General features: G+C 35.3%; 1 protein-coding gene across 6 annotated transcripts in view; it reads left to right on the top strand.

The window, feature by feature from the left end:
- LOC150104740 (uncharacterized) overlaps positions 1-27,512 on the top strand; it is a 434,041-nt gene that overhangs the window by 148,965 nt on the left and 257,564 nt on the right. For all 6 annotated transcript variants that reach the window (XM_090395917.1, XM_090395916.1, XM_090395915.1 and 3 more), the window contains exon 2: positions 13,911-14,030. In XM_090395917.1, coding sequence (XP_090252043.1) covers positions 13,911-14,030 — 120 coding nt within the window. The remainder of the gene's footprint in view (positions 1-13,910; positions 14,031-27,512) is intronic.

Below are 27,512 nucleotides of genomic sequence, written 5' to 3'. Positions count from 1 at the left end.
AAAATCGAACATGCAAGGTCTGTTTTATGTGGGTTTTACTTCATGAACATTGCCACTAGAGTATGTAGTCACCAATCAGTTGTTGTGATGTTTTAGGATTACTTAAAAGAAAAAAAAAACAGCAAGTCTATAAGGCAGACATATCTGCCCGTTAATCTCGTATGTTGCAAACTCAGTTTTTTTTTCTCTTCTGTTGAAGGGAAACTTGAAAAAGTCTTAACATGATGCAGTCTCCGGGGAAAGGTTATGCCAAGTATAAGTATTCGGATGAACCCGCACATAGTAGAACCGAATGCATGGTCCATTGAGTATACGCATGTATACTTGCGATGCTGAATATGGCGCTTATCACTAATGTCACCGGCATAAAGGGTTCTTGCGTAAATCCGCAAGATCATCGCGAATTTTAAAAATGTGTGGTGAAACAAGACGAACAGACATGATGTTGCTACAAGGCATTTTTTTTTTAAGTATGATGACCTGAATAATTAAATGAAGCAGCTGTTGGGTGTTATTTTTTTTTTTTTAGCAGCGAAGCTAATGTTACCAAACTAAAAGGGAATGGCATACCATAAATGAATATTTGATTTGACAAGTCAGAATTATATTTAACTAATAGTTTTTCCCCTCGAGTGCTTTTATATTTGAATTCTTCCATCTAAGAGATCTTCAACTGTTTTTTTTTTTCTTTTATTTTTATTAAAGCGAAGTTCTTTCGCTTTAATGCGTTATAGATTATATCATTTAGGGGTTTTGCTATGTAGCAATTGTATAAGATACAATCTTTCATAAACTTTACGTGGTTCTGTCAAAATTTTGAGTGGTTCTGTGGATTTAGAAGTCAAAACTTCAGAAGTCATCATTAGTAAAGTTAATCAATTCAAATGTGCTCAACTGTACTCGAGCAGCAGAAGTTAGAATTTCGTTAAGCCTGGGAATATCGTTTTAAGTGATGATCTTACATTAAGGGTGTTTTAACAAAGTTCGTGCCGCTTCTGTCTGCTATTTTTGCAAAAATGGAATGCTGCAAATAAAGCAGCCTCCGTATTTGCCGGATTTAGCACCAAGGAACTTTTTTTTTTTTTTTTTTGTTCAGAAGTTAAACAGAACAAAATACGTCTTGAAAAGTCACAGGTTGACTACGCTGAGGCCAAATCGATGCAAACACCTTTTCGACAACTTCCTGAAGTCCTAAATCCTATTACATCTCTTATTCTTTATGAGGTCAGACTCTCCTCCCAATTCTTTTCTTTTTTTTTTAAAGCATAGTTTGTCTTTTCCCAGAATTTGGTTAAATGGTATTAAATTAAAAAGTCCAGTCCACTGTTCTTCCGAATAATATTCGCTGTAGGCAAGCTCTTGAATTTACTGATATGTAATTTGAGCATCGTTGTACAAATTGGTCAGAAGTCGAATGTCACGGTGTTTGAAGGATGAACATTATCATTTCATCCGAATATTCATGATGCATATTGACACAACACGCATGACAAAAGTCAGCCACAAATACTAAGATTGAGATAATTTAAAAGCCTGTTGGTTCATGGGGACACGGGACAGTAAAATCATAAGTGTCTTATTTAGTGCAAATGTAAACCTAATTTACAGTTTTTGCTCTGGAAAAATATAATCCTAACATAGTTTCAGGTTAACTGTTTCTCGTGCTGTTTTGAATAGATCACGGGAAAAAGCATTGATTTTTCTATTTATTGAAGATAAAAGTATCGCAGAAAACGTTGCTCAAATAGAAAGTCGTTAGTGGCAAGCGAATAAACGGATCTTTGCTGTCAGCATTTACTACTAATCCTAGTAATTGAATCGATAGGAATAGAATTCTTTGTTTGCTAAGACAACGAGCTTCCATAGCTCAATCAATGTCGACGATGCTTTTTGATTTGAAAAGAAACCAAAGGATTCGAACCCGTTCCCCCCCAACACACACTGGGCTTATTATATATATATATATATATATATATATATATATATATATATATATATATATATATATATATATATATATATATAAAGCTTTTTTTCCTTGAGTTAGTTGGATTCATACGGAGGTGAAAAAGATTTTCCTCCCGGAAACGTGAGTTTTTGATCCCTCAAAACAAACAAACCGACCAGCAGAACACACGCAATAAAAGATCGCATCATAGTGTTGCTTCAGCCCAAGTGAACGAGGCTCCCAAATATAATTTAAAACACTTATATATAAGGTTTTTAAATAAATAAACTAAATGAAACACAAAAGTAATGGACACACATGGGGGAAACAGTGATCTTTATGATGGTTATCATTGTTTTTGGTGGATATAATCCAATAATTGCTGTTTTTCTGCTAGTTTGTATTATTTCAGCCTTTTCTGATTTACTGTATTATCCTACAAATTATATCTTAAATTATACAACAGTTGAGCAATGTCATATATGGAAAAAATGTGACATTTTAAAACAGTGGCCGAAACAAGATGCGCCTTCAGGCTACTGTTATCATTATACCACCTTTCACACGAAACATTTCATAAAGACAATTTTTGAATCGATTTTTGAAAACTTTTCAGATTGCAGAAATTTATCACATTATGAAAACCTTAGAAATTATTAATAGTTTAATAAATTTCTGAATAGGAACAAAATCCACTTATTGATATTATGATTTCATCGTTATCATCGTCGATTCCTGATATGAATTCGCAAGGGGTTTAGAGGATGCTTAAGTAGTAAAATGATTATATATTACTATGATAGTATGACACAATTAAAGTCACGTTATTAGCAGTTTTCTTCTGAATTAGTCCGCTATTTGTTGGGTCTCCAGTGTTGTAAGATCGTACATTTCGATCTTATAAAGCAATACGATCTGTAACAATCCACTTAGATTTGGTCTTCTTCTGCTAGATCTTTCTCCTTCTTTCCTGCCATCAAACATCTTTTACTTTCATGTTTTGCGAACTTTTCTCTCCTGTTCTGTTTAAGTAATTATACTACCTTAGATTAATTCTGCCTATGTCAAGTACCTTTCGAATATTTTCATTTTTAACATGATTTGGCCATTGCTTCCGTTTGTTTGCTCTCTTAATTTTTATCACAACTCTTGCGTGGTCTTTCCGAGTAGCTGAGGTTGATTTGGTTGGAAATTCGAACTCCAGCAATCGTAGGATTTTCCTGAAATTCAGTTAAAATAATTTATATTATCACGGAATGCTAATAAATGAAAAATAAAAATGGATCAATATTTATTAGGAAAATATGATTAAAATACTTAAGTATAAAGAGCTAATAAGCTTCATTTCGGCAATGAAAACATTACTTAAATTAAGGGGATATTAAATCCCGCATAGTTTTAAAACCGAATAAGAAACTCAAAGATCGGAATCAGAGAGTTTATTGCCGATTATAGTAAACTATAAAGTATCGGCGACACTAGCGTTAGCCAATGCAAGTGATCCTAGTACGTAGTACAATACTGGGCAACTCGTTGCAAAGGTGGAGGAAGTTCAGATCGCTATTCTTAGGTATTTTCCATAATGTAAAAACACATTTCCTAGGAAATGTATGCTGTTATTACATTATGGAGGGAGGTCACTACAATGTTTTCATTGCCGAAATGAAGCTTATTAGCTCTTTATACTTAAGTAACTTAATGGTTGCACCTGTTTGGAAAACTCGTTCGCAGAGTACATAAGTTCTTTTCGCTATACACTTCGGTATTAGGTCTAGCTACTCACTGATGAAGCCTCAAAAAAGGCTGAAACCGGTCTGGGTGGTGACCTCCCTCCATAATGTAATAACAGCATACATTTCCTAGGAAATGTGTTTTTACATTATGGAAAATACCTGAGAATAGCGATCTGAACTTCCTCCACCTTTGCAACGAGTTGCCCGGTATTGTACTACGTACTAGGATCACTTGCATTGGCTAACGCTAGTGTCGCCGATACTTTATAGTTTACTATAATCGGCAAGAAACTCTCTGATTCCGATCTTTGAGTTTCTTATTCGGTTTTAAAACTATGCGGGATTTAATATCCCCTTAATTTAAGTAATGATTAAAATGTTCTCACGAAATGGATTTTTTAAAATTTTTTTTAAATTTATAGTGTGCTTATTAAAATATTTTATTTCCCAGAATATACTGAGATATGCGCGCTCATTTTAAAGCCTTCTGTCCAAGTGTAAAAATATTCCTACGGGTCTTACCAGTAAGACAGTTACAAAACATATCATGATTAAGGATGTCAGTATATTGTTCAGCCTGAATTGAGATGGATATTGTGGCTGTAGATTGCGGTCAGTTTTAGTATTGCTAGTTAGCTCCGTCCCTGGTTGTGCTTGTTTGTCAATCCTTTTAGAAATTTTACAATTGTCTTTTCCCATCCATCCATCTCTATTTGATCTTATTTTTCATCTTTACGTTTTCCTAAATATTTGCGAATTTTTCTCTCTCGTTTGTTTTTCACTAAATCAACATTGGCGCTCCCTATTGAACAACATAGCACTTACACCCATACTAACGTCATTACTGGCCAACTTTACCCATATTTCTTATGGCTAAACACTGAGCAAGAGTGCTTGCGGGGGCTGACCTAATAAACTCAGTCTTACCATTGCGGACGTTCACTTGTTATTAAAGCGATAGCCAGCCAATTTCATAAACCGATCCCACGCGTACAGCCCAAGCAGTGCATCTTCGAGCACCGGCAGATTTTTTTCGTTGATGTAAGAAAGGAGTAAGAATATCCCTGAAATTGCAGGAGATTTCCGATGAATTAGACATCCATTTTTAACCCTAAGATTCCCTTTGACAAACTATAGCATCAGGGTAGTTATCTGCGAATCCCTTTCTTCTCTCCAATTCCATAACGGTCGCTTTCCAGACATTTGTTGTCTGAAACTCTTATATCTGTTGCTATATTGAGGTTGATGATGAAGATGGGATAAACTACCTTTTCGCCAGTTATGCATAAATAAATGTAAAATTATCTGAAATGGCTTTTTTTGCACATTTTGATTACAGATATCTACGGTGTAACTTATTTGGTTCTTCAAATAAAAATTATAGCATTACCGAAGACCACTTCGTTATATCAGAGTGATTATATTTGGTGTTGATTAGAATTTAAATGTTATTTTGTTTAATATTAAATTCTGCTTTTATTTACCGGGACATCTGCTGGGTTTTTTTTGAAATTATTCTAAACTCTAATTCACAATTATACTCGCACAGAATAGTCAGTGAACGTCAAAGTATGGTTCAGCCCAAATAGCTACTATAGAGTGGATGCCTAAAAGAAGTCCGTCTGTATTACTATGTCTTGGCGGTCTAGAAAAAGAATAAATAAGAAAGCTGCCTACTGCAGAAAATGCTTTGCAATCGTTGATCGAGATAATTACGCAATCTCGAAATGTTTCCATAAATTTGTCTGACTAGATTGGAAGGCACTTATTAATGTAATTAGTCATCACTTTTTTCTTTCTTGCTTTTAATAAATTGGCGTGATGACCAGCACTCCGTCGTAAGTAGAAAAGCTCTCCATTGCTGAAACTGAGTTCAGTAAATCACTGGGCTTATTATTAAATAGTTTGCTCTTCCTTTTTTTTTTTTTTTAAGTCACTACTGATGCAATTATTGCCTTGTGGAATTTCTCCTGCAGTAATGAACTGTTTAAATTCTAATGGACATTTTGTGGGAAAACTAAAACTTTTTTTCCGGATTTTATCTGATTTTTTCATCTTTCTAAATAAAAAAAGGGGGTGGAATCCTACCGATTTTAAAATCTGAATTTACATTTCATGAAATGTGACTGAAATTCTTCAGCAGTATGGACAAGTCTTCAAGCGGTGTCTCATTCTATATGAGTTATGCTCTCAAAATCAGGCACACGGAAAGGTTTTATTATTCCCTTTTCCCTTTCAAGATCTGAAGAATCTACATATAATATACTCTCACTATCGCCGTGTGCAAAGCAGGAGAAAGCGTTCGAAAGATGTAGAAAATATCATTGGAAAACAGGATGAGACAGTCTGTTAAATTGACATCCTTTCGATGAAGAATGTTCATCGTCAACTCAATTTCGTTACAATTCGCAAAGCGATTTGAATTTCTGGTTAGGTGTTGAAAAGATGAAAATTTGGTAAGTCGAGGAAACATTACTAATAAGAGCTGTTGATCCACGCAGTGGTGTGTATGTGTGTGTGTGTGGCCTATTGTAGCATGACTGCGCAACAGTGTTAAAAAAAATCTCCAAGTGGCAAGATCCATAGTTTCGGTTTTTCAAAAAGTTGTTTGGAGCGCCATCATTATAGTGAGGTTCAGCTTCACTTAATTTAGGTTAGGTTATTGGTTAAATGTGTGGAACTTGAACTTTATCTTAAATTTTGGAACGTTTACTCTTAATTTCACTTTAGCACTTCTTTGTCATTATAGTCAAAAATGATGCGAAACGATATTCATTTTGCAAGAAACATGTTTTCCGTTGACAGTTATCAGAATGTCGATGCTTTTTTATTTAAGTTGAGGCTTAAGCGGTTCGTAATAACCAGCTATGACCATAAAACCAAGCCACGTAAACAACATGGTTATGTACCTAAGGGTAAAATCAGTTATCAGTTTACTTCAATGCTTATCGGCGCCCTGAAGGTATTTTGGTTACTTTCAAGGTTGGACATTATTTGGGAGAAAAAAAAAATACACTGGTTTCTTAGTCACTAATGCAGAGGCAAGAATTTAAGTAATAGGCTGTAGCAAGAATTACACTATATAAAAAATCGCATTATATATATAAATAAAGATTTTCGTATTTCTTTCCAAGCTTAAGCAAAATGAATAAACATTCTTTGTTCGTATTGTTATTAAATTATAGGAATATATGCAAACCATCCCGGGTACTGGAATAGGTTGCCGCTGTTTTATTTCAAAACATTAATAGGAATTTATAATTGTACTGCTGAAATTGGAACTTTACGTTTAAAACCAAAACCGAAGTGTCCAAGCTAATTTTCTTACTGACTTAGATACTTCTCAATTCCTAACGTTTAATACATAATATTTAATACCACATCTGTATTAAATAAAAGTGCATGGTTAGCTGTACCAGAAATCTCCAAATCCTGCAGTATTTGCCGAACAAAGAGGCGGGACCTACGCATGTCCATTTGCGAATCTTCACCACTCTTAGTACTTAGTACTAAAGGGCACTAGAAAATCATGTTTAATTAACCACACTCCAAGATATTATATATAATAACAAAAGACGTATTATTATAAATGTCTTTATTATTATATTATATATTAGCAAGAGATGTTTGGCTCTTCATTTTCAACAACAGCTCCACCTTGAGTCACATCGAGGTGGAACAGTGGCTGACAAAATAAAATCAGACTGCGAGAAGCTCTCGCAGTCTGGAAGCCATTGAATCAGTTATTTGTTGACACAAACGAATTCACACACGCTTGCGTGCATAATCAGACAGCTAGCGATGATATTGATGAATCGGTTGTCTTAACCACTAAGAGTCCGCTTCGCTGTGAAATCTAACATGGCCAATTCTGTAAATTATCCAGGATTTAAGACAATATATGAAATAGCACGTGAAGTCAATCTTTTATTGAACATAAATGCTGTCTTGATTTTCTTACAATAATTTTATTTTTCCATTGTTAAATATCGACACGAGGACATCCTTCATCTCATTTTGTTTTCTTTCGTTTAAAGCATATTTTCATTTAATATGGTGTTGATAACAGGTGAATAGACTCTAAAGCAAAATCGGGATAGACAGTAGAAGTTTTATTTCTGAAATTTATTGTAATTATCTCGCAGTGTTATTTTTTAAATGATTATCAGAAAGTAATCCAGTTTTGGACATACTTTTAAAATTATTGATTACCGAGTTGTTCTTTTTAATTCCGTCTAACTGAAGCACTTCTTTGTGTTTTTGATTTAACTGTTCTTTTAGTAGTTTCCAGAAGGTAATTCATTTTCTTACCACACTGTTTTCTTTCATGCAGTAATATTTTGGCGTTTACTTTTTTTTTTTTTTTTGAGGTCTCTTTAAAAGTATTTCAAGTCTTGCTTGTAGATTATCGGATTTTAAAAATGTTTCGGGCTCGTGCAACGCTTTCATTGTCGTAGTTATTTCTAATTCAGCGAAATATAGTTTGTCTTACTTCAACTCCTAATTCTGTGCAGGGCACACTTCTGTTACTGTTCGTATTATGTATTTCGTTTGGTCGCTTGTCATGCCAAAAAATCTAATAAGAAATATACGTACATACGTAAAACGAAATTATCAAATAACCTAATAACGCCGTGCGTTTCCATCCACTGCACGAAACTACTTCCACTTCTCTGTTTGAAGAGATTTGTTTCGCCTGATGTATTCGCAATTTCCACCGCATGAAATAGTGGGTAGCACGAGACCATTTACGAGAACCAGTTTTTTTTTTTTTTTTCACAATATTTGCGAACCATTTTAATTATCAGATCCGTGGAACCATGTAATTTTAATCAGTCAGTTCGATATAGCAAACATTTTAATTTTTATTGAAATTTCTGATGAATAATGTAAACCTAATCATGTAGTGCTGTCATAGTAACCTGAACACCCCTTAGGGCTACATGTCAGGAGATTGATGAAGTTTCTGAAATACTTAATAAGTTAATTATATATCGGAAAACATGCACTTGTTTTGTGAGAGAACATCTACCACTAATAGTACCGTAACAGATTTAAATGTGCACTTACAGCCTGTCTAAAATTTAACCATCGATTATAATTATGTCTAAGAATAAATCGCTTTTGTAAGTTAATCAGACAGAGATATATAAACACAGAGCCGATGCATCAACAATACGTTGATCGGTAAAACTGCGGATGTGTTTCTAAGTAATTTTCCACACATTTAAGACATCGTATTGCATCATTGTTGCATAAGTATTATTTGACCGACAGTTTGGATCAGGCCTTCCTGAATTCTTTCCCAGTGTGTGGATGAAGAACCAGCAGCTTCATTTTTAACATCGGTTTATTTAAAACTGTCTAAGCTGCTGTAATCCATCCTACGAGACTGCTGACATCCCTTCTGCAACGATTAGATGTGAGCATTTATTGTCAGTTGGCGTATAAATGATGTTGTACTGCCAATAGACAAATGTAAATGTCGATAAAGGCCACGAGATGATTTTAAAAATAACGCAGCTTTGAAAACCAGTGTTCCACGCTATTTGCATAATGTATTTGGAAGATAAAGCCACTCTATTTTCTTTGTCGCCGAAAAGAGGGGGGGGGGATTGATTTTTCTTTGCCAACGTAATGTACATGGTCAGAGATGGTTTCATTAGCTAAAATGTTTTTCCCCTTTGATTTCATGTCTCATAATCTCCACGGGCTACTTCCCAACTCATATCGATTTGGCTACTTTTGCTTCGCCATTGTAGCATTAAAGTTTGAGCAGTTAGAACTTTTTTTTTTCCCCTAAAGGTAAGGAGTTGCTTTAATCTCTGTAGAAATCATTCTTGGATGGCAATCAATCATGTATAAGTTCAGGATGTCTGACTCTCCAATGTTAAAGGAAGATTGTAAGTGATAAGTGAACCATGAATCCTGTTTAAAAATGGGATTTTGCATCCCGATAAAACGGGTTTGCACGTTGTAGTGACAAATTGAAGCCTGTATAGCCACAAGAATGATTCCCCTTGGGAATTCCAAGAATGGAACTTCATATCTTACGCACTTTTAAAGAACAGCTTGGCTCCTCTCATATGAAAAGTTCGTAGATTACACATGAAGATTTTTTTTTTTTTTTTGGTGAAAACTGGACATGCATGCGAAAAGGACTTATTTAAATTAGAGCGCTGCAACATTTTGACTTCCAGTGTACCAAATTGAAAAGACATTTACGGGCACAGCATTCTTCCCAGACCGAATCACCAAACACGAACCAAAGCGGAACTAAACAACCGCCCTTAAATGTCACCTGCACGGATTTCCGCCTCTCTTTTAATTTCTTAAGATATTCGTTCTAATCAGGTCACACATTTTCCGCATTGTTGGCGATGATTTTCCTTCTCGTCGCTCGTGCCGCTGGTTACTGTCGTCTAGCACGCATAGCGGCCCTTACTCGAATACATGTTGTGCGCGCGCGCGCGTGAGTGTGTGTATGTGTGTGAGAGAGAGAGAGAGAGCCTATCGTTGTTGGCATGAACAGGTTATCGTCGCCCGCTAACCTTCACCCCATGAAACGCTGTAACTACGCTGCCATTAGTTTCGTTACTTTGTTCCCCTTCATTGCCCTTCCGAGTGGGCGGCGACAGCTGAGACAAGAGAAGGTTACTAATGGGTCTCCTCCTGCTTAGCGCTGATGGCCAAGGCAGATGCAAATGAGGCATCGCTAGACAATGTGGTTCTCTTAGGAACTTGTGTTTTGTTAAATTATTTGCTCGTTTCTTCTTCTCGTGGTGTGTAATCACTTCGGGTACACGGCTTTTCTTGAGGTCGTTTCACTTGAAAGATGGTCCCCTTGGAGTTTGCACTAACTGGTAAAAAAGGAAGAATTCCTTAATGAACTCCGGTGGCTCGTTTCTGCCACCGAAACTTCGATGATGCCTGCAACTAGTTTGGCTTATAAACAACGCATTCTGCTCGGGTTATTTCTTTATCTCAGCACGCACAAATGCAATTACTTGAAATCTGAACTTCCACTCATGTCTCCAAGTTTCTTACAAACTCTAGTATTCTTCCGCCGAAATGCTTAATATGCAAAATGCTAACAATCTAAAATCATATTTTACTTTACCTTGTTTTTATTTGTTAGGTGATAGTTGAATAGCAAGACTGTCTGTTCGTTTATTATAACATATTCAAGTTCATATCTGTACGTAATATTTGCAAAAGTTAATAACCTGACTTCCATTTATTAAAATTATACCATTTTGAACTAATTGATCTTTGGTTGTTTTATTGGAGTAGTCTGTTTCTTGCTCACTCATAGCTAAAACATATCGTTAATCATAAGTGTCTCGATATTTGGGCACATCATACTGCCCTTTCCACTTCTTATGCGTTTCCTTTACTTGCTTCGGTGTTTTTCATTCGTCTATATTTAATTATCTTCCCTTCTCTTCTCTGTCTGTAAAAAACAATCATAGGGAAAAAAATTGCGGCTAATTTAACTTCTTATATGTCATCACATGATATACGTCTAGGTGGGAAGAGTTAACAAAATACTGGAACTCTTTTTAGCGTTTTTTACTCTGTGCTCCAAATTATTATGTTCCCCATCAGGGGGCCAACAGGGGAAAAATAATAATAATCCGGCTGGCAGTTGGTAATCATTAAAGATTTACAATAAAAATGTATGGCAGATCGGAAGAGCAGAATAGAACGATGTTAATGCCATTAACGTGTATAGAAGGGTGGAGCAGGGAGGGAAACAATAACATGAACACGAATTTCTGTTTCCTCTGACGAAAAAAAAAGTGTTATGTGCCGAGATAAAAAGAATAATTTATTTTTTGTTGTTATTTTAAATATTCTAATGTTTTAATATGGCCCACTTATCACTGTGGTTCACCAATGAGAATGATCTCGAAACCTTCACTAGTTCTACTCTGTTAATAAGGACATGATTTAGAAACAGAATTTCGTAGTGGAGAGGGATAAATATCAAGGTTAATATCGCAAACGATCTATTAACCTATTCTGTTAAACTAATTTAAACTTGATGTGATTATCAGATGAGATCATTCCTCATTACACGTAACAGTAAAGCTCATGAGTTTTCTAAATCTCTCTTAATAAGATTTCATTTGTCATGCAGTGTTATAGTTTCATCTTCTTTAAAGATAACATATTAGACTTATCCCATAGTCTTTGATAAGAGTATTGAATAATTTAAAACGCCATTGATGGCATTAGAAGGAACATTGGTAGAATTGGTTCTGTAAGGGGAATCCATATGGTTTGCTACGCATTTAAGTTTCAGGGTTAAGAATATAAGCGATGAAGATACAAGTTTCAGTTAAACAATTTAAATAAGTAAAATAAAAAAGTTTGTGTCTTGATTTTAGACAACGGGAATAAATATTATGGATCTCCGAAGGAACATCAATAAAATTTGTGTTGAACTTGTTGAAAATACTTAAATACTCAAAGAAGTAAACGGCATTGCATGACATTCTCTGCAAAGCTGTATAGTTTCTGTGCAAGTTGCGATGATTTTGAAGATATTTCTGATCATAACCAGAAAATCAATCTTGGAATTTTGCAATTCACTGCGTTCAACAGTAACGGAGTATGTTTTACTTTCTGAGGAGTGGGTGATGACTGGTATGCTTCAAGGACGATCACTATTGTTGCCCCTGATGGATCGTGATTGTAGCAGCTGAACCATCCCACCATAAAAGCAAGTTTCTCTCTCTGTATTGTTTTATCTCTTAAGACGAAATACCTGGTAAGAACGTCGATCTGAAGAAGACAAAACATTACCGACATTGAAACAAACTTCACACGACAAAACATAAAAACCAGGTCTGTGAATTGTTTTAGAATTACGAGATAGCATGAAAAACTGGCAAGATATAGCTATTGATTAGATTACATTTGATTAGAAAGTGTTTTATTTCAAGACTGCGCTAAATATGACAATATTTTTTGTATAATTAGAATGAAATTATAGTAGGTATATTCAGCAGCATCATTCTATCATAATGGACATCATCAAAAAGAAAACTAGATCAACCGATGGCAGAATTGATGTTTCTTCCATTTCACTTATGGTCAATATTTTTCATATGCCATTTTTAAATAAAATTGTGTTGCATAATTCTTATTTATAAAATATATTTGAAGAATTCTGTTTTATCACATCAATAATCCAAAAAGAAAAAAAAAGACGTAATTAGAGAGTAACCCTCAACACAATCTGACGAATACGTCAGCGATACTTTACGTTATTATTATTATTATTATTATTATTATTATTATTTAATTTTTACATATCCTGTTGCTCATTTTTATTAACTTCTTAATTTTGTTCTTACTCATAATACGCCACATCTCGCTATGTATCAAAGATTGATTAACACACAATCTTCATATAGCGTTTCATTTTGTGGGTTAACGCGGTGAACTTATGTCTGGTTTGTTTTGATGAATTTTCAGGCTCTTATGTTTTTCTCATAGTTTGGATCCATTTAATATTTTTATAACAATTCCATTCGCGTTTGCATCCAGTGTAACACAGTAGTACGTACCATGGATGGATCAAACTCTGTTCAGAGACCAAACTTTCATGCCACTTCCAATCTCCAGTTATCATGTGTAAATTGTCACACTAAGCAGAGAAAATGGTTTAGTCACATTAAGCCATTTTCATTTAAGTTTATTTTATGAACGATAAAAATATAATCTCATAGTTTAAATATATATATATATATATGTCAAAAGTTTTTTACCTTGGGGATAATATATATTAACGATACCAAGTAATTTTATAAACTTTGTTTTTTTACTCCTTCTCCCAAGTAAGCAAAACATTTAAGTTTGCGCCTGAACATAGTTCAAGTCTAAAGGTAGTGCAACACCAGGGCAACTCGTTGTAAAGGTGGATAAAGATCTGATCACGATTCTTAGTATTTCCCATAATGTATACTGTTATACATTATGGGTAGAGGTCACTACCTTAACTTAGCGCAAACTTAACTGTGTTTGCTTACTTGGGAGAAGGAGTAAAAAAAAACCAAGTTTATAAAATTACTTGGTATCCTTTATATATATATATATACAGTATATATATATATATATATATATATATATATATATATATATCACTATTAATATAGATAATTGTTTTCAGTTGTTTGCTGCTAGTTTGATCTTTTATATTTTTATTTTATTTTTTCTAGCCATGAGACGAAAGTATCTTCATGGTTGCCTCCAGTGGAGTCTTGGGACTCAGGAGGGACATCCCTTCCATATGGTTGGGAGGCTGCCTTGGATAAAGAGGGGAAGACGTATTTTATCAAGTAAATATTGTTTATTTTATTTGGTTAATGCAAAATACAGTATTGCAATATTTATTTTTCAATCAGAAGCTCATTTCGAAGTCTTCTTCTTCGGGCTATTGTAACTCGAAGAAGACTGAGTGGGTTTTGTTATGCCGTACATGTACATAATAAAACAGACTGTATAATAGGTCTGCTGTACTTTGAAACAAAATAATAATCATAACATTTTTTTTTCTCTGCATATTTGACTTTCTTCATTCAGTGGTTTTTTTCAGTATCGATATTTTCCCTTTTTTATGCGCAAAAGAACCCTTCTTTGGCTGAATTACGATGCGTGCTTTATAAAATAAAGAAGAAGCGTCGTATATATTTATCATGTGTAAGCAATTTTAGGAGAACGACTCGATATTATAGCAAGGGGGAAGAGACATTTAGGAAATAACATACATAAGGTATTTGCTTTCCTTGTGGTTAATATATTTCTCAATAAATCTTACAGGAAAATGTCGATATTTTTTTGTTGTGTGTACGAAAGAGAGAGAAAGAAAGAATGAATGAAGGCGCCATTATTCTCGTTCTTGATGTGTGCAAATGCAGTCATTCTGTTATGAAACTATAATTAGATTTACCATATATACTGGAATGCAATATGCTGCTGTGAAAAAAAAAAAAAGAAAGAGAGAAAAAAAGTGCAAAAAGTCGCGAGTGACGTTTAGGGGGGGGGGAGGTATTGTTCACTGCGCCTTCACAAGGTATCAGAAGTCTTTTATATGGGAAAGAGGTGTTTGCCGTAAAACAGAACCTTGCCACCCTTATACCTAGATTTGTCCAGCGAAGTGGTAACTCTGTATCGTAAGTACTCCTTAGGGGGGCATCGCAAATAACATGGGAAAACTATACAGTGAGTTTATATGTTTGGGTTAATTGATGGAACCACTGCTTGCCACAGGACTAGTTCCATCAGTTAAAAAAAACTTGAACAAGACCCTGTTTGTCAGGGAAATCTAATTATACACAGAACTTAGCTGTAGCAGTAACTTCAAGATAACCCACGAAAATGGATTCAGTGAGGTACGGGAACGGAGCAAGGAATCGGCAACGAAACGGAAATGCGAAGAGTTTGACAATTCTATCTGTGAGTTCATACATAACGTAATTATATGGGAGATTTAAAGTGAGATTGGCCAGCTTTTGTGTAATATATTATTTAATAAAATTTAGGATATACACAAGAAGATGCCCGTGTGGTTCAGTTCGGATTTTCATCAGCTCATCTTTATTGGGGAAATTTGGCAAACCGGTTGGAATTGAAACTAATTCTTACTCTCTTGTTGGATAAATATAATGCATTTGTTATTTAGGATCGCTATTAAAATTTGTCGAGGCATTTCAATTTTGGTTTCACTTGAGCTATTCGTAATTGCAAAATTATGTTGGGCAAACAAAAACGTGTCAATTTCACATACCTGTCGGAGTTGTGTCGAAGTATCACTGCGTAATAGGATTCTTCAAATAACGTAATTTTGTCGCAGACATCATGCAGGTTCTCGCGAGAAATCGGAAATATTGTCAATCGATGATTGTACTGTAAATGGTTTGAACCTCTATTGTATATAAATATTTAACAGCATGAAAGCTTGCTTAATGCTCATTTTGTGTGATGTAGTTTATTAATTCATTGTTTATTAAAAAAACGATTTGAATGAATATTTCATAAGCAAAGTGGATATTAGATATAACATTATTTCAGAGCCGAATGTAGAAATTATGCAACTTTCGTAAGGTAAGTTGATCAGAGAGATTACGGGAATACACTCCCCAGCATTCACGAGTTGCCTTAGTGTGGATTACTTAAAAGACATAGGCGCCGCCCAAGCGTCCATATATTCGCCTTTTATTAGTCCATTTTGATAAGGTTTCACTGGCCTGACAGCTGTTTCGAACTGGTTGGTTCTCGTCGGAGACCAGGAAGAAACCTTAAGAGAACAAAAATTCCCGTTCAGTACTAAGGTTCGCTTACGAAAAATAACATTTCAGGTTCCTTATTACTGAATGGGAGTTTTTATTCTCTTAAGGTTTCTGCCTGGTCTCTGAAGAGAACCAACCAGTTTCAAACAACTGTCAGGCCAGTGAAACCTTATCAAAATGGACTAATAAAAGGCGAATATATGGACACTTGGGCGGCGCCTATGTCTTTTAAGTAGTCCACACTAAGGCGACTCGTGAATGCCGGGGAGAGTATTCCCGTAAGTCCTTTGCTCATAAAACAAGCATTTCGTAAGCAGTCCTTACGAAACTTTCATGGTTTCCACATTCGGCTTTGAAACAATTCTGAATCTAATATCCACTTTGCTTATGTAATTTTGCATCGCCGTACTGAAGTTTTTGGGCTCTTTATTTTAGCAATTAGGAATATTTTTCTCTGGGATTAATCATTTTTATTATCAAGGTGATTCGGAAAATATATTAATAATAGTCTTCCCTGGCTTGATGAATTTAACAAAATTTGGTGTATTTTTTTAAATATAATACCTAGTTACAGCGAGGGGCAGTAAGTATTAGTACCATGAGTAGGGATAAGGATTCGATAATCCAGAAACCCTGCTCCAGACTTTAGGCTGTCTAAAAAGCAGTGTGGTTGCCTCACACTGGGCGCTGAAATTAGAGAGACATCTATTAGAGAGACATTTACGAAACATCTGTGTTAAAAAAAAAAAAAAAAAAAAAAAAAAAAAAACCTAAATTGAGATCACCGGGGCGCACATTTGTTGAACCACTGGGCTACGAACTCTTTTCTTACTCGTCGGTTTAGTTTATTTTTCGGCAGTTGTAAATGTGAATCGTTCTACCTACTTTTGTCAATAAAGCGGTCTGATGAAACCCAAATCAAAAGGATCGATATCTTTTAGTGAAGATTCCAAATTTAATTAAATTCCTTCCGCCCACAACTTTTTTTTTTTTTTTAAATCGTTTCGAAATGTTTTGCCTAATTTTACCAATAAACAGTTTCGATTGAACTAGTATCGAATGGAGTCGAGAATTCTAGTAAATACCCCAAATGGTGTGTAGTTCATTAAAATTCTTTCAGCTACAACGGGGAATTGTTATTGTATTGTGTACTTGCGCACGACGAACAAAAGGAATCTAATTGGTTATTATATTTTGTGAAGCGCGCCTGATAACGTAAGCGAACAAATAGTTTTTTTTTTTTTTCTGCTGTTTTAGACAGTATTCTACTAATGGTTTACGCAACTGAATTAACAAACCACTTTAAGTTCAAAGTTGGAATAATAACAAATTGCGTAAAGAAATGAAGTATGGAAATATGGGTAGGCTGTTGACGGTTGTAGGATTTAAAGGTTGCATTTTGATTTAAACCTTCCAAGTACTATTGCATTATATTGCACTTGTCCATGTATTCTTCAGCACTTGAGATGTCCCATGTTAAGTTGAAATTGGGAAGTCTGAAAAACCAATGCTGATAGTATTGAATTGAGTAGGGATAATAACTTCGCTTATTGAAATGTGTTTGCCTGATTAGAAGGAAAGTTAGAGACTTTATTCTTGGTAGTCTGTGAAATATGGTTGAATTATAGAGTTTGATTGCAGAATTGAGTGTAAGGTGATGTTTATTTTGTGTAGTTGTAGACCGAAGTCATCTTAACAGGTAGTGTCTCAGTACAAAATCTTATTATTTAAACTTGGAAAGTAATCGTAGTCGAGTTTATTTATCGGTTCGGTAATTTTCTCATGTTATTATTTTTGTATTGCGTTGCTCACAGATATTTGTTCTTTTTATTAAATATATTATTTAAATGTCTGACTGGTTATTCTTTTGTTAGCATAAATATCTATTTAGTCTTAAATTGCAATCTGTATTGAATAAGAGCGAGATAATATTTGATTATCGTCTTGCTTATTATCACCTTGTTAGCATAAATACATATTTATGCTAACAAGGGAATAATTTTATAGCAACGACATAGTTGACTTGGCTATTGCAATGTAATAAGTATGGAATGGTAACAAATCTAATTTAGGAAAATTACCTTGATGGACCTGTGGTTTCAGTCAGGATTTCTCCATGACTGCAGGTCGTAAAGAGTCCAGCTATTCCTGCCTTGGGCTTTTCTTCTCCATTTTCTTCCAACTTTCTTAATCATTGGGTCTTCCCACCTTAAGGCTGGTCTTCCAGGTTTCCTTTTGGTATCTCTCGGATACCAGTTTGTAACTGTCCATCTGTTGTCTCTCATTCTGGCGAGATGTCCTGCCGATCTTCATTTGCTGTTGTAGATTGCTTTTATTACGTCCGCGAGTCCAGACTTCCTGATTTCTGTGTGTCTTACGTGGTCTATTTTGTTTATATTGCATATTCTTCTTTCTATTGCACGTTGAGTTGTTATTAAGCTTTGTTCTTCTTTTTAAGTTGTGTTCCATGTTTCACTGCCATAAGTGAAATGTGACTATTGAAAAGATGGGCTCTTATGTCTATATCCATGTTTTGGTTGATAATTGTTGATTTTATTTTGTTGAAGGCTATCCAAGCAGCTCTTTTTCTCTCTCCTTGCTATTTCATTTGATATATCATTATTCATTTTTATGGACTGGCCGAGGTAGATGTATTCTTCAACTTTTTCGATGGTATGAGATTCTAGAGTGATTGTATGATCTTTACAGTATTTGTTTTTCATCCATCTTGTTTTGTCCTGGTGTATTTCCAATCCAATTTTTTTGCAGTTTTGGCTTATGTTATTCAGCATTGATTCTAGGAGTTTGGGTGAGTGAGATATTAATATCACATCATCGGCGAATAATAGGATATTTAATATTTCACCATCAATGTTTATTCCATCTTTCATGTCAATTTTTCGAATGATGCTGTCCAGAGTAGATGTGAAGAGATTAGGTGATAAGACATCACCCTGACGTACTCCTCTACTTAAGTTAATTTTAATCGGGTGATTGAAAAGGGTGATATTTGTTGTGCTTTCTTCGTAGATATCTTTTATGAGTTGGATGTATGCTTTTTCTACGCCTTGTTCTATTAAAGCTTGGAATACTGCGTTATGCTCAACAGTGTCAAATGCCTTTTTAAAATCTATAAAAAGAAGACAAAGTGGGATCTGGTATTCTCTGCATCTTTCTGTTAGCTGAGTAATAGTTTGAATGTGATCTATTGTTGAAAAGCCTTTTTTGAAACCAGCCTGTTCTTTGCAGCTATTTTCATTGATGGAGGTTTCTATTCGGTTTAGGATGATTCTGGCGAATATTTTATGTGTGTGCTAATAGACAGATAGGTCTGTAGTTACTGATGTCTTCTTTATTACCTTTTTTATGCAGAATTATGGTCTTTGATGTTTTCCATTCAATAGATACTTTCCTTAATTGTATATATCGGGTAAACCTTTCTGCTAGAGCTTTAAAGCGTATTTGTCCACCCATTTTTAATTCATCAGATTTTATACCGTCAAGTCCTGGCGATTGGTCATTTTTCATATGGTGGATAGCCATTTTTATTTCTTCAGGTAGGACAGATGGTATTTCCAGATTTTCCAAATTTTCGTCTGGTACTGGAGCTGTGATTACCTGTTTAGATGAGTAAAGGTTCTCATAAAACGATTTTACTATTTTTTCCATTTCACCTCTGTTTGTGTGTCTGTTTCTTTGATTGTCTATGAAGACTGACGGTAGTGGTTGCTTTAGATTTATTTCTTTTTCTACTTTTTTTAGGGTACTGCGGAGCCTAGCTGCTTCTGCCAATTTTGTTGTTCTATATATGTTATAGTCGTCTTTGATATTCTGCCTCAGTTGTTTACAAATAATTTTATATTCTAGTCGATCTTTCCCTGTATATCTTTCAGTATTCTTCTTTTCTTCAGTAGTTCTATTGTTCTTGCTGATAGGCGTTTCCTGGTCTTAGGAGGAAGTTCATACGAGGTTCTTTCTTTGCAGTTCATTAATTTATTGTTAAAGTTTGTTAAATCTTCATCGATGTCATTTTTTTAATTTCCAGTCGGTTTCTTCCACCTTTTTTCTAAATTCTTCTGGGTTTATCTGTTTTGAGCGTTTTTTATGGTTGGACTATGCTCGTATGCGTTCTTCATCTTTTTTATGTATTTTGAAAGTGGCTCTTATTGGACGGTGGTCTGAATGAATGTCGCAGTAAGTTTTCCCAATGACTTCGACATTTTTTATTCTTTTGCAATCTGTTAGGATGAAATCAATTTCATTTCTTGTCTCTCCATTTTATATTAGGAAAATATAAACTTATTATTTCTCTGTAGGAGTGATTACTATTACTCCTGCACAGGTCTAAATACTAAAGTAATGTCATGCACTCGACTTTTTTTTTTTTTTTTTTTTTTTTGTCATAGTGCGAGGAATTTGGAGAAAAGGAGATGCAGTGACTAAGTTTACAGATATATTATTTTTACTGTGTGCTGTAAAAATTTCAGCATGTGAGCGTTCTTGAAATTTCTTGTTTTTTTCCTTTTGTTTTTGTTTCTTAGAAAGCACCAGTTTATTATTGTAGTTACTAATGGCTGCATGTTATGAAGTATATTGATGTGATGTTTCAATTCACCAGTGTATTTAAATATCACTGAAACATACTTGTTTATTCATACAAGTACTTGATTGTTTGTATATGAAATAAAATAAATAAATAAATGTTCAAAACTTACTGTTTAACAATTTCCTTGCGTCGTTGTCCACTGGAACAACTTTTCCATACTTCGGTTTATTTTAAGCCTTTTCCACATCTTTCAAAATACTAAATTGATCTTGTGTTGTTGTTACGTTACTTTTGATATCACATTTACTTCCAACTGTACAAATGTAAGGAATATTCTTTCCGTATTGCGATTTTACAGGAGCACGTCTTCGAGAAACGGCAAATGTTTCCGCTTTTAGTTTTTATTGACCGTTTTCGTGTGCATATTCCCCAAAGCAAGTTTACATTTTCATGAATTTTACAGATATTCGTACTCCGTTCTTGGCGGAACACACTTTCTGCATATATTTGATCAACCAGCCTGTTTTCTTTTTTCTTTTTTTTACATTTGGTTTCTTTTGAACCTCATTAGTTAGTTCTTTACATTTTTCAGTGCCGTCAAATTGCTTTTGCACGCTCTCTTTGCAGTCATTTTTATGTGGCAGCTCAGATGGTGTGTTTACTTGCACCTGCTTTTGCTGAGTAGCGAAATAGGGGCTGGAAAAAAAAAAAAAAGTAGATGATTCCAGACCCTGGCCCCACCCACGTTATTATTGTGCTATAGGTTTTCAGCCTTTCGAAGGTAGGATTGCTATAAATATATATGTATACAGCTTGTGTGTTTCCTTTTTAAAAATAGAAACTTTCCATGGGAAAAGGGGGTGGAGAAGAAAAAGGAAATAAAAAGGATACAGTATATGGCATGCAAAAACATGCACGCCTTAGATATTGTACCAGATTGGCTATTATCAGGAAAGGTCGTAATATTCAAGTTATTTCTCCTCTATCATCACATACTCCCGTGAGGGAAGTCATACATGGGAGTGAAGGCAGACTGCTTGATGTGGGTTAAATTATTTCCTAATTTCTTTTTTCATATGGACTTTTGCCGCGTCTCGCTTTGAATTTTGAAATATTTAGACCCAAAAGACCATTATTGCACGCGCGCACGCACGCGCGCGCACACACACACACACACACACACACACACACACACACACACACACACACACACACACACACACACACACACACACACACACACACACACACACACACACACACACACAGAGCCTTTGAAGGGGACGCTTGTGAAAAAATAAAAAACAAACTGCTTGTAAGTTTCTTTTCATGTAACTATACTAGGTTAGCAGTGTGTGCATATATCTCCGACTGCATGAAACGCATGGTCTGCTGAATGCCATTCTTTATCACTACATCATTATAAGTGCTCCAACAGAGTGACTAGTTCCGACCACCAATCCTGGCCGGTGTTGTGTTGCAGTGGCCACATGTGGGGTCCTGACTGTTACATCTGCTGCTATAAAACATACCCTTACTAACTTCTGGTGGCCTGAACCATCATTTGACATACACTTTTGAAAGTTCAATACTTCCCAGAACTGCACCCGATTTCAGCTAAAATACACTTTCCAGTTAAGTTGGTAGAAATTGTCCTGTTTATAGGCTACACTTTTTTAGCCGATTTTTCCTGTCAAAAATACACCAAAACTCCTTTTTCGAATCTGAAATGTGTGGCTTGTAACTTGCTTTCTTGTCTGATTTTAAAGTTGTCTTTAAATGTTCACAATAAGATGCATCCCGTTATGTATAATAATGTCGTGTTATGCGTGAAATTGTACGGAGTATTACTGAAACCGCAGCTGGCTTAAAATACTCGTGGGTCCGGAAACTAATCCTCGGTTTTATTTGATCCGAAAGTATTTACCAGTTGACTGAAGGGCAGCAAGGGCAAAGACAGGGTGTTTTTTACAGGATCAATAGTTATGAAAATATAAATTGCGATATAATTTAAATATAATTTTAAATTGCGAATGATAGTTAACATTACGAAATAAATAAAAGGATGAATCCTCCGTGGCTTCGGTATCGTCCTATTTGATTTTTTCTTTTATTGCAGAAACACCCGACCGCTTTTTAAAATGAAATAATTGTTCATAGTTAGCAAATAATATTTTAAACATGCTTTTCTTCTATAATCAATGTCATATTTTACAATGTGTCATCTTCTGAAGGTTGCGTCCTTCTAGGAATGATGATCCTCCCATTAAATGCTCAGTTTCACATGAAGATATGTTTCTTGTCACTTTCTTCTGATATCCCTAAAGAAAACGAGTAGACGTGGATAGGCCTAATGTAAAGTAATCAGAACATGTCCCTAATCCTTGCTGTGTTGGTGATACGAATATCTTTTTAAAATCATACATTTATCAGTCGTTGTAGAAGACTGAAACTTTTTTTTTTTTTCCGGCATGAAACAGATTCAAACACGAGGTTATAGTAAGTTTATGTGATTATGATGGCCAGTCAGCTTTCATTTTCAAAGCCATAGGACTCGGTGATCTTGACAGATGATACAGCACCATTGCAAAGCATGTAAGAAAGAATTTTCATTATCGGAAATTACATTTATGAATGGTATCTTCTCAGCGGTCATTAAAATGTTATCCTATAATCTTGAGTTGATAAGCAATAATTTTGCAATTTTGTAACCACAAACCTAGTTACATCGGAGTAGAAATACAGACACCTTGGAGACGCATTAATAACATTATAATAACAAAGATAGTAAAATTACGAGAGGTGGTTGATTCGATAAGCTTTCTAATTTCTTCCGAAAAGTAGCTGTGGCCCAGGATCTCTAGGCAGTTCTGTCAAAGAAAAAAAATTCATATGATTTTATTAATCAAAATAAATAAATATAAAAAAATAAAATGGCTGGGTGTAGCACACCTCATAAAATGCTGCTCAAAATTTCATCATTATTACTACTGGCTGATATCAGACTATGTAGATTAATTAACAAACCTATCATGACATTAATTATACTTACATGCATCCCTGGCGTGATTGACCATTTAGCCTAATACGCTAAGGGGAAGATCAGATAAAATTTAGTCAGCGGCTAGACCCCTAGAAACAATCGTTTGTCAGCAAAACGACTATCTTTCAAAACTGCTGTGATTCGCTTAGCATTGATCCGTAAGATGACGAATGAGGAATGCTCGTTCATCAAGACAAGGTGGCGTCGCTGTTTTCAGATAGTGGAAGGGGCATTGATCAGTGTACCTGACCGTTACGTCATCCTATAAATGTTCAGTGGGACTAAGATCACATAAATTTGGTAGATTAATGAAACAGAAAGAAGCTGCTTATGTTCCTGAACTTCTCCTGTATACGGTGTGAATAATACAATATGATAATATTATAGGCTTTTTGGATATAGTCCTAAAAAATGAGTAAGCAGTTAGCATAATGAAATCTATGTATGCAACAGTGTTCATGTAAGATATTGCAGGGAAGCTGGTTGCAGAAAATGTTGCGAGAATATTGCATACCCACAGAAGTAGCCTACTCGTATAGATGCTGCTAGGTATAGATTCAGACTCGCATAGATGCTGCTTTCGCTTCAACATAGCACAACTAGAATTTGGATTCATCGAACCAATCAACCGTTTTCTAATATCAAGTGACCGTTTTGTATTCCTTTCATTGCCGTAGCTCAAGTTTTCTCTTTTGTAGCGAAAGAAGTAGTGCACCGTGGTATCGTCTACTGTTCCGACCGATAGTAGCCCAGTTATACATTCTCAGATTGCGCAGCACTGTACGGGAAAAAAAAAAAAAAAACATATTCGCAAATAAAGTGTCAGTGTTTATACAGTTATCTGTATTGAAGGCGAAGTTCTTAATATTTCATACAAGATACAATCGAATAGAAGTAGTCAGATACAAGGCCAGTTAGTGGTTCGTACCTTGGATTTCGTTGAAAAGTTTTGCTTTGCTTACATGTTGAGGAGTGAGGAAGAAAAAGAAAACGGAGATGAATATTCAGTTCGTAAGACTCGATTCCTCTCTTTAATTATAAACTAGCAAAGCCTGCTGGTCCCATGTCGTACGGAGTCGTTTTTAAATTGCAATCAATTACATAAGAGTAGTCTAAGGTGTGCGTGTGTGTGTGTGCGCGCGCGCGCGCGAGAGAGAGAGAGAGAGAGAGAGAGAGAGAGAGAGAGATTTATGCTGGCAGCTTACATGAGAAATGTTATTGAGTGGGAGATTTGTAACAAAAATGTGCTTTCTAAAGAACACATAGAAAGTCAGGGTAAACCTAAAGTGAAATGAATTTAAATTAGTACAGTTGGCCACTCCCATTTTCTCTCTCTCTCTCTCTCTCTCTCTCTCTCTCTCTCTCTCTCTCTATATATATATATATATATATTGTCATCGTGTTAAATCTAAATCAGGTACTCAAGTAAACTTATTACTCGATTGATGATTTGAATGAAAAGTTAATTAATCATTAATTACATGCTACTAGAAGATCCACTGCAGTCACTAGCATGATGGAGAGCGTGTATGTAAATTTAAAATGAACTACACAGATGTTTTATATGCATAAAAGGAATTCGTTGTTGACGTTGAAGATTTTCTCTCGTGAGAAATCAGCAAGAAAAAAAAATCAACATTTTCTGTAATAACGAAATCTATATCTATGTTTGGTTTTTGAACTGCAATACAAATTAATCCATATCCGCGAATAGAAAGATTACAACCGTGTAACACTTATCTTACTATTGAATTTGAAAAGGATTCACTCGCATTTCGCACAACCAGCTGTCGTTATGTTGCTGTTCAGCTATACGCATAATTTACACTAAGGATTAACCTTCAGCACGGTGCATAAACTAAATCTCAAACACACAGATTAAGTTGACCAAGGGGATGCGCTGTAGTTTGATGAAACACAGTTTTGAATAATGGGTTTTCATAACTTTTATGCAAGCGTTCCCAGCTGTTGCCGCCCTGATACGTACAAGGATAGGCTACGAAGCTCTACTGCAGAAAGTGCCGAAATGCATTAATGTAATTATCATAAATTGTGGCGTGCACGTCTTTACTAACAAGTACAGCTAGTCATTTGCTGTTTTATGAGTAGACCAGATGGGAGCGCAATGCGCTCTTTCTGACAAAGGAGAGTTGCATGTTCACTTCCACCTCTTCTGAATTCGTCGAAGACACTTTCTACAAGATACAGCTTTATTGTGGTTGCTGTTAGAATGCGCCATTAAAAATAACGTAATCATTATTGTTAGACCTTCTGTCAACCCATCGGGACGACCTGTATGCTCTTTAGAAACCCAAAGCTTCCGCATCTTTTAAATACTAGAACAAAGTCATTTCAAAATGAATGTTTTCTAGGAATTTCAGGTGATTCGTAACTTACGAACATAACGCGTTCATGGAAATAAATTTGTCATAGGATGGTGCGTGATTGGAATGAATTGGATGTTGTGTGTGCAAGCAGTGTGAAATGAATTCAAGAATAAGTGTAATAATTGGTGCGTGCAGTATGTGGCCTCTCTTGATGAGTCCCTGACTCCCTCAAGGTCTCTCTGAATAATAAGTTGAATGTTCTTAAGTTGGAATTTTTTTTTATTAGACTTTTTGTTACATTTTAATGTTGTAAATAACATAACATTGTAATAGCATTGTAAATAAATTTTGATTAATTAAATGCGATTTCCTTTTATGGTTCCTTCATGGAAAGAATTTTTTTTTTTCTAAGTTGGTACATCTGTCATAAGCATCGATGTGAAATTGCAGGTCATTCTATCAAGTAGTTTGTTTTATACAGATGTCTGAAGCAAAAGTGTTGCCTGTATCCCTTGAAATGGATAAAATTGAGTATCGTGCGGTTATAAAATTCTTTGTAAAAGAAGGTTTAATGCCAAAAGAAATTCATTCGAAGTTCATCAAAGTTTATGGGCACTCTTCTCCTTCGTTTTCACAATTAAGAAATGGGCTGCCGAGTTTAAGCGTGGGCGTGCCAGCCTTGAAGATGATCCACATGAAGGACGTCCAAAAAGTGTAACAACACCAGAAATCATTGATCAAGTGCACGATATGGTATTGGATGACCGGCGAGTCAAACTGCGTGAAATTGTTGAGACTATAGGCATTTCAAAAGAACGTGTAGGATATATTTTGCAAGAAGAATTGCAAATGAAAAAGCTTTGCGCAAGATGAGTGCTGCACTCGCATGAAAAATCTCTGAACAGTGCTTGGAACGTTTTAACAAGAATAAAACTGATTTGTGCGTCGATTTATTACTATGGATGAGACTTGGATTCACCACTACACACCAGAATCCAAACAACAGTCTAAACAGTGCACAGAAGCCGGTTATTCAATGCCAAAGAAGACAAAGTCGGTTTCCATCAGCAGGAAAGGTCATGGCATCGGTGTTTTGGGATGCTAAAGGCATTTTGTTTATTAATTATCTTGAAAAGGGTGAAACAATAACCGGGAATATCATTCCAATCTTTTAACCAGACTAAACGAAAACATTCGTGAGAAAAGACCCGGTTTGCAGAAGAAAAAAATCATCTTTCATCAGGACAATGCACCTGCCCACAAAGGTGTTTTGGAAATGGGAAAATTAAGGAAGCTGCATTATGAATTGTTGGAGCATCCACCCTATTCCCTAGATTTGGCTCCTCTGACTTCTATCTCTTCCCCAAACTAAAACTCTTCCTCGCTGGTCAGCGTTTTTCTTCGAATCAAGTGGTGACTGCAGCTATAGAGGGTATTTTGCAGATCTTGCTGAGAACCACTACAGGGACGGGATAATGGCGCTGGAGCATCGCTGGAATAAATGTATTAGTCTTAAGGAAGGTTATGTTGAAAAATAAAAATAATTTTGAAATTATAAATTCGTTTTTTCATTGTTAGGCCGAGAACGTTTCAGACCAACCACGTAGGATGCGAAG

This window comes from Typopeltis vanoorti, chromosome 7 (genome assembly GCF_054136105.1).
Source record: "Typopeltis vanoorti isolate ZY-2024b chromosome 7, IOZ_Tvanoo_1.0, whole genome shotgun sequence".
Lineage (NCBI taxonomy): Eukaryota > Metazoa > Arthropoda > Arachnida > Uropygi > Thelyphonidae > Typopeltis > Typopeltis vanoorti.
This window is presented reverse-complemented; position numbering and strand designations above follow the sequence as displayed.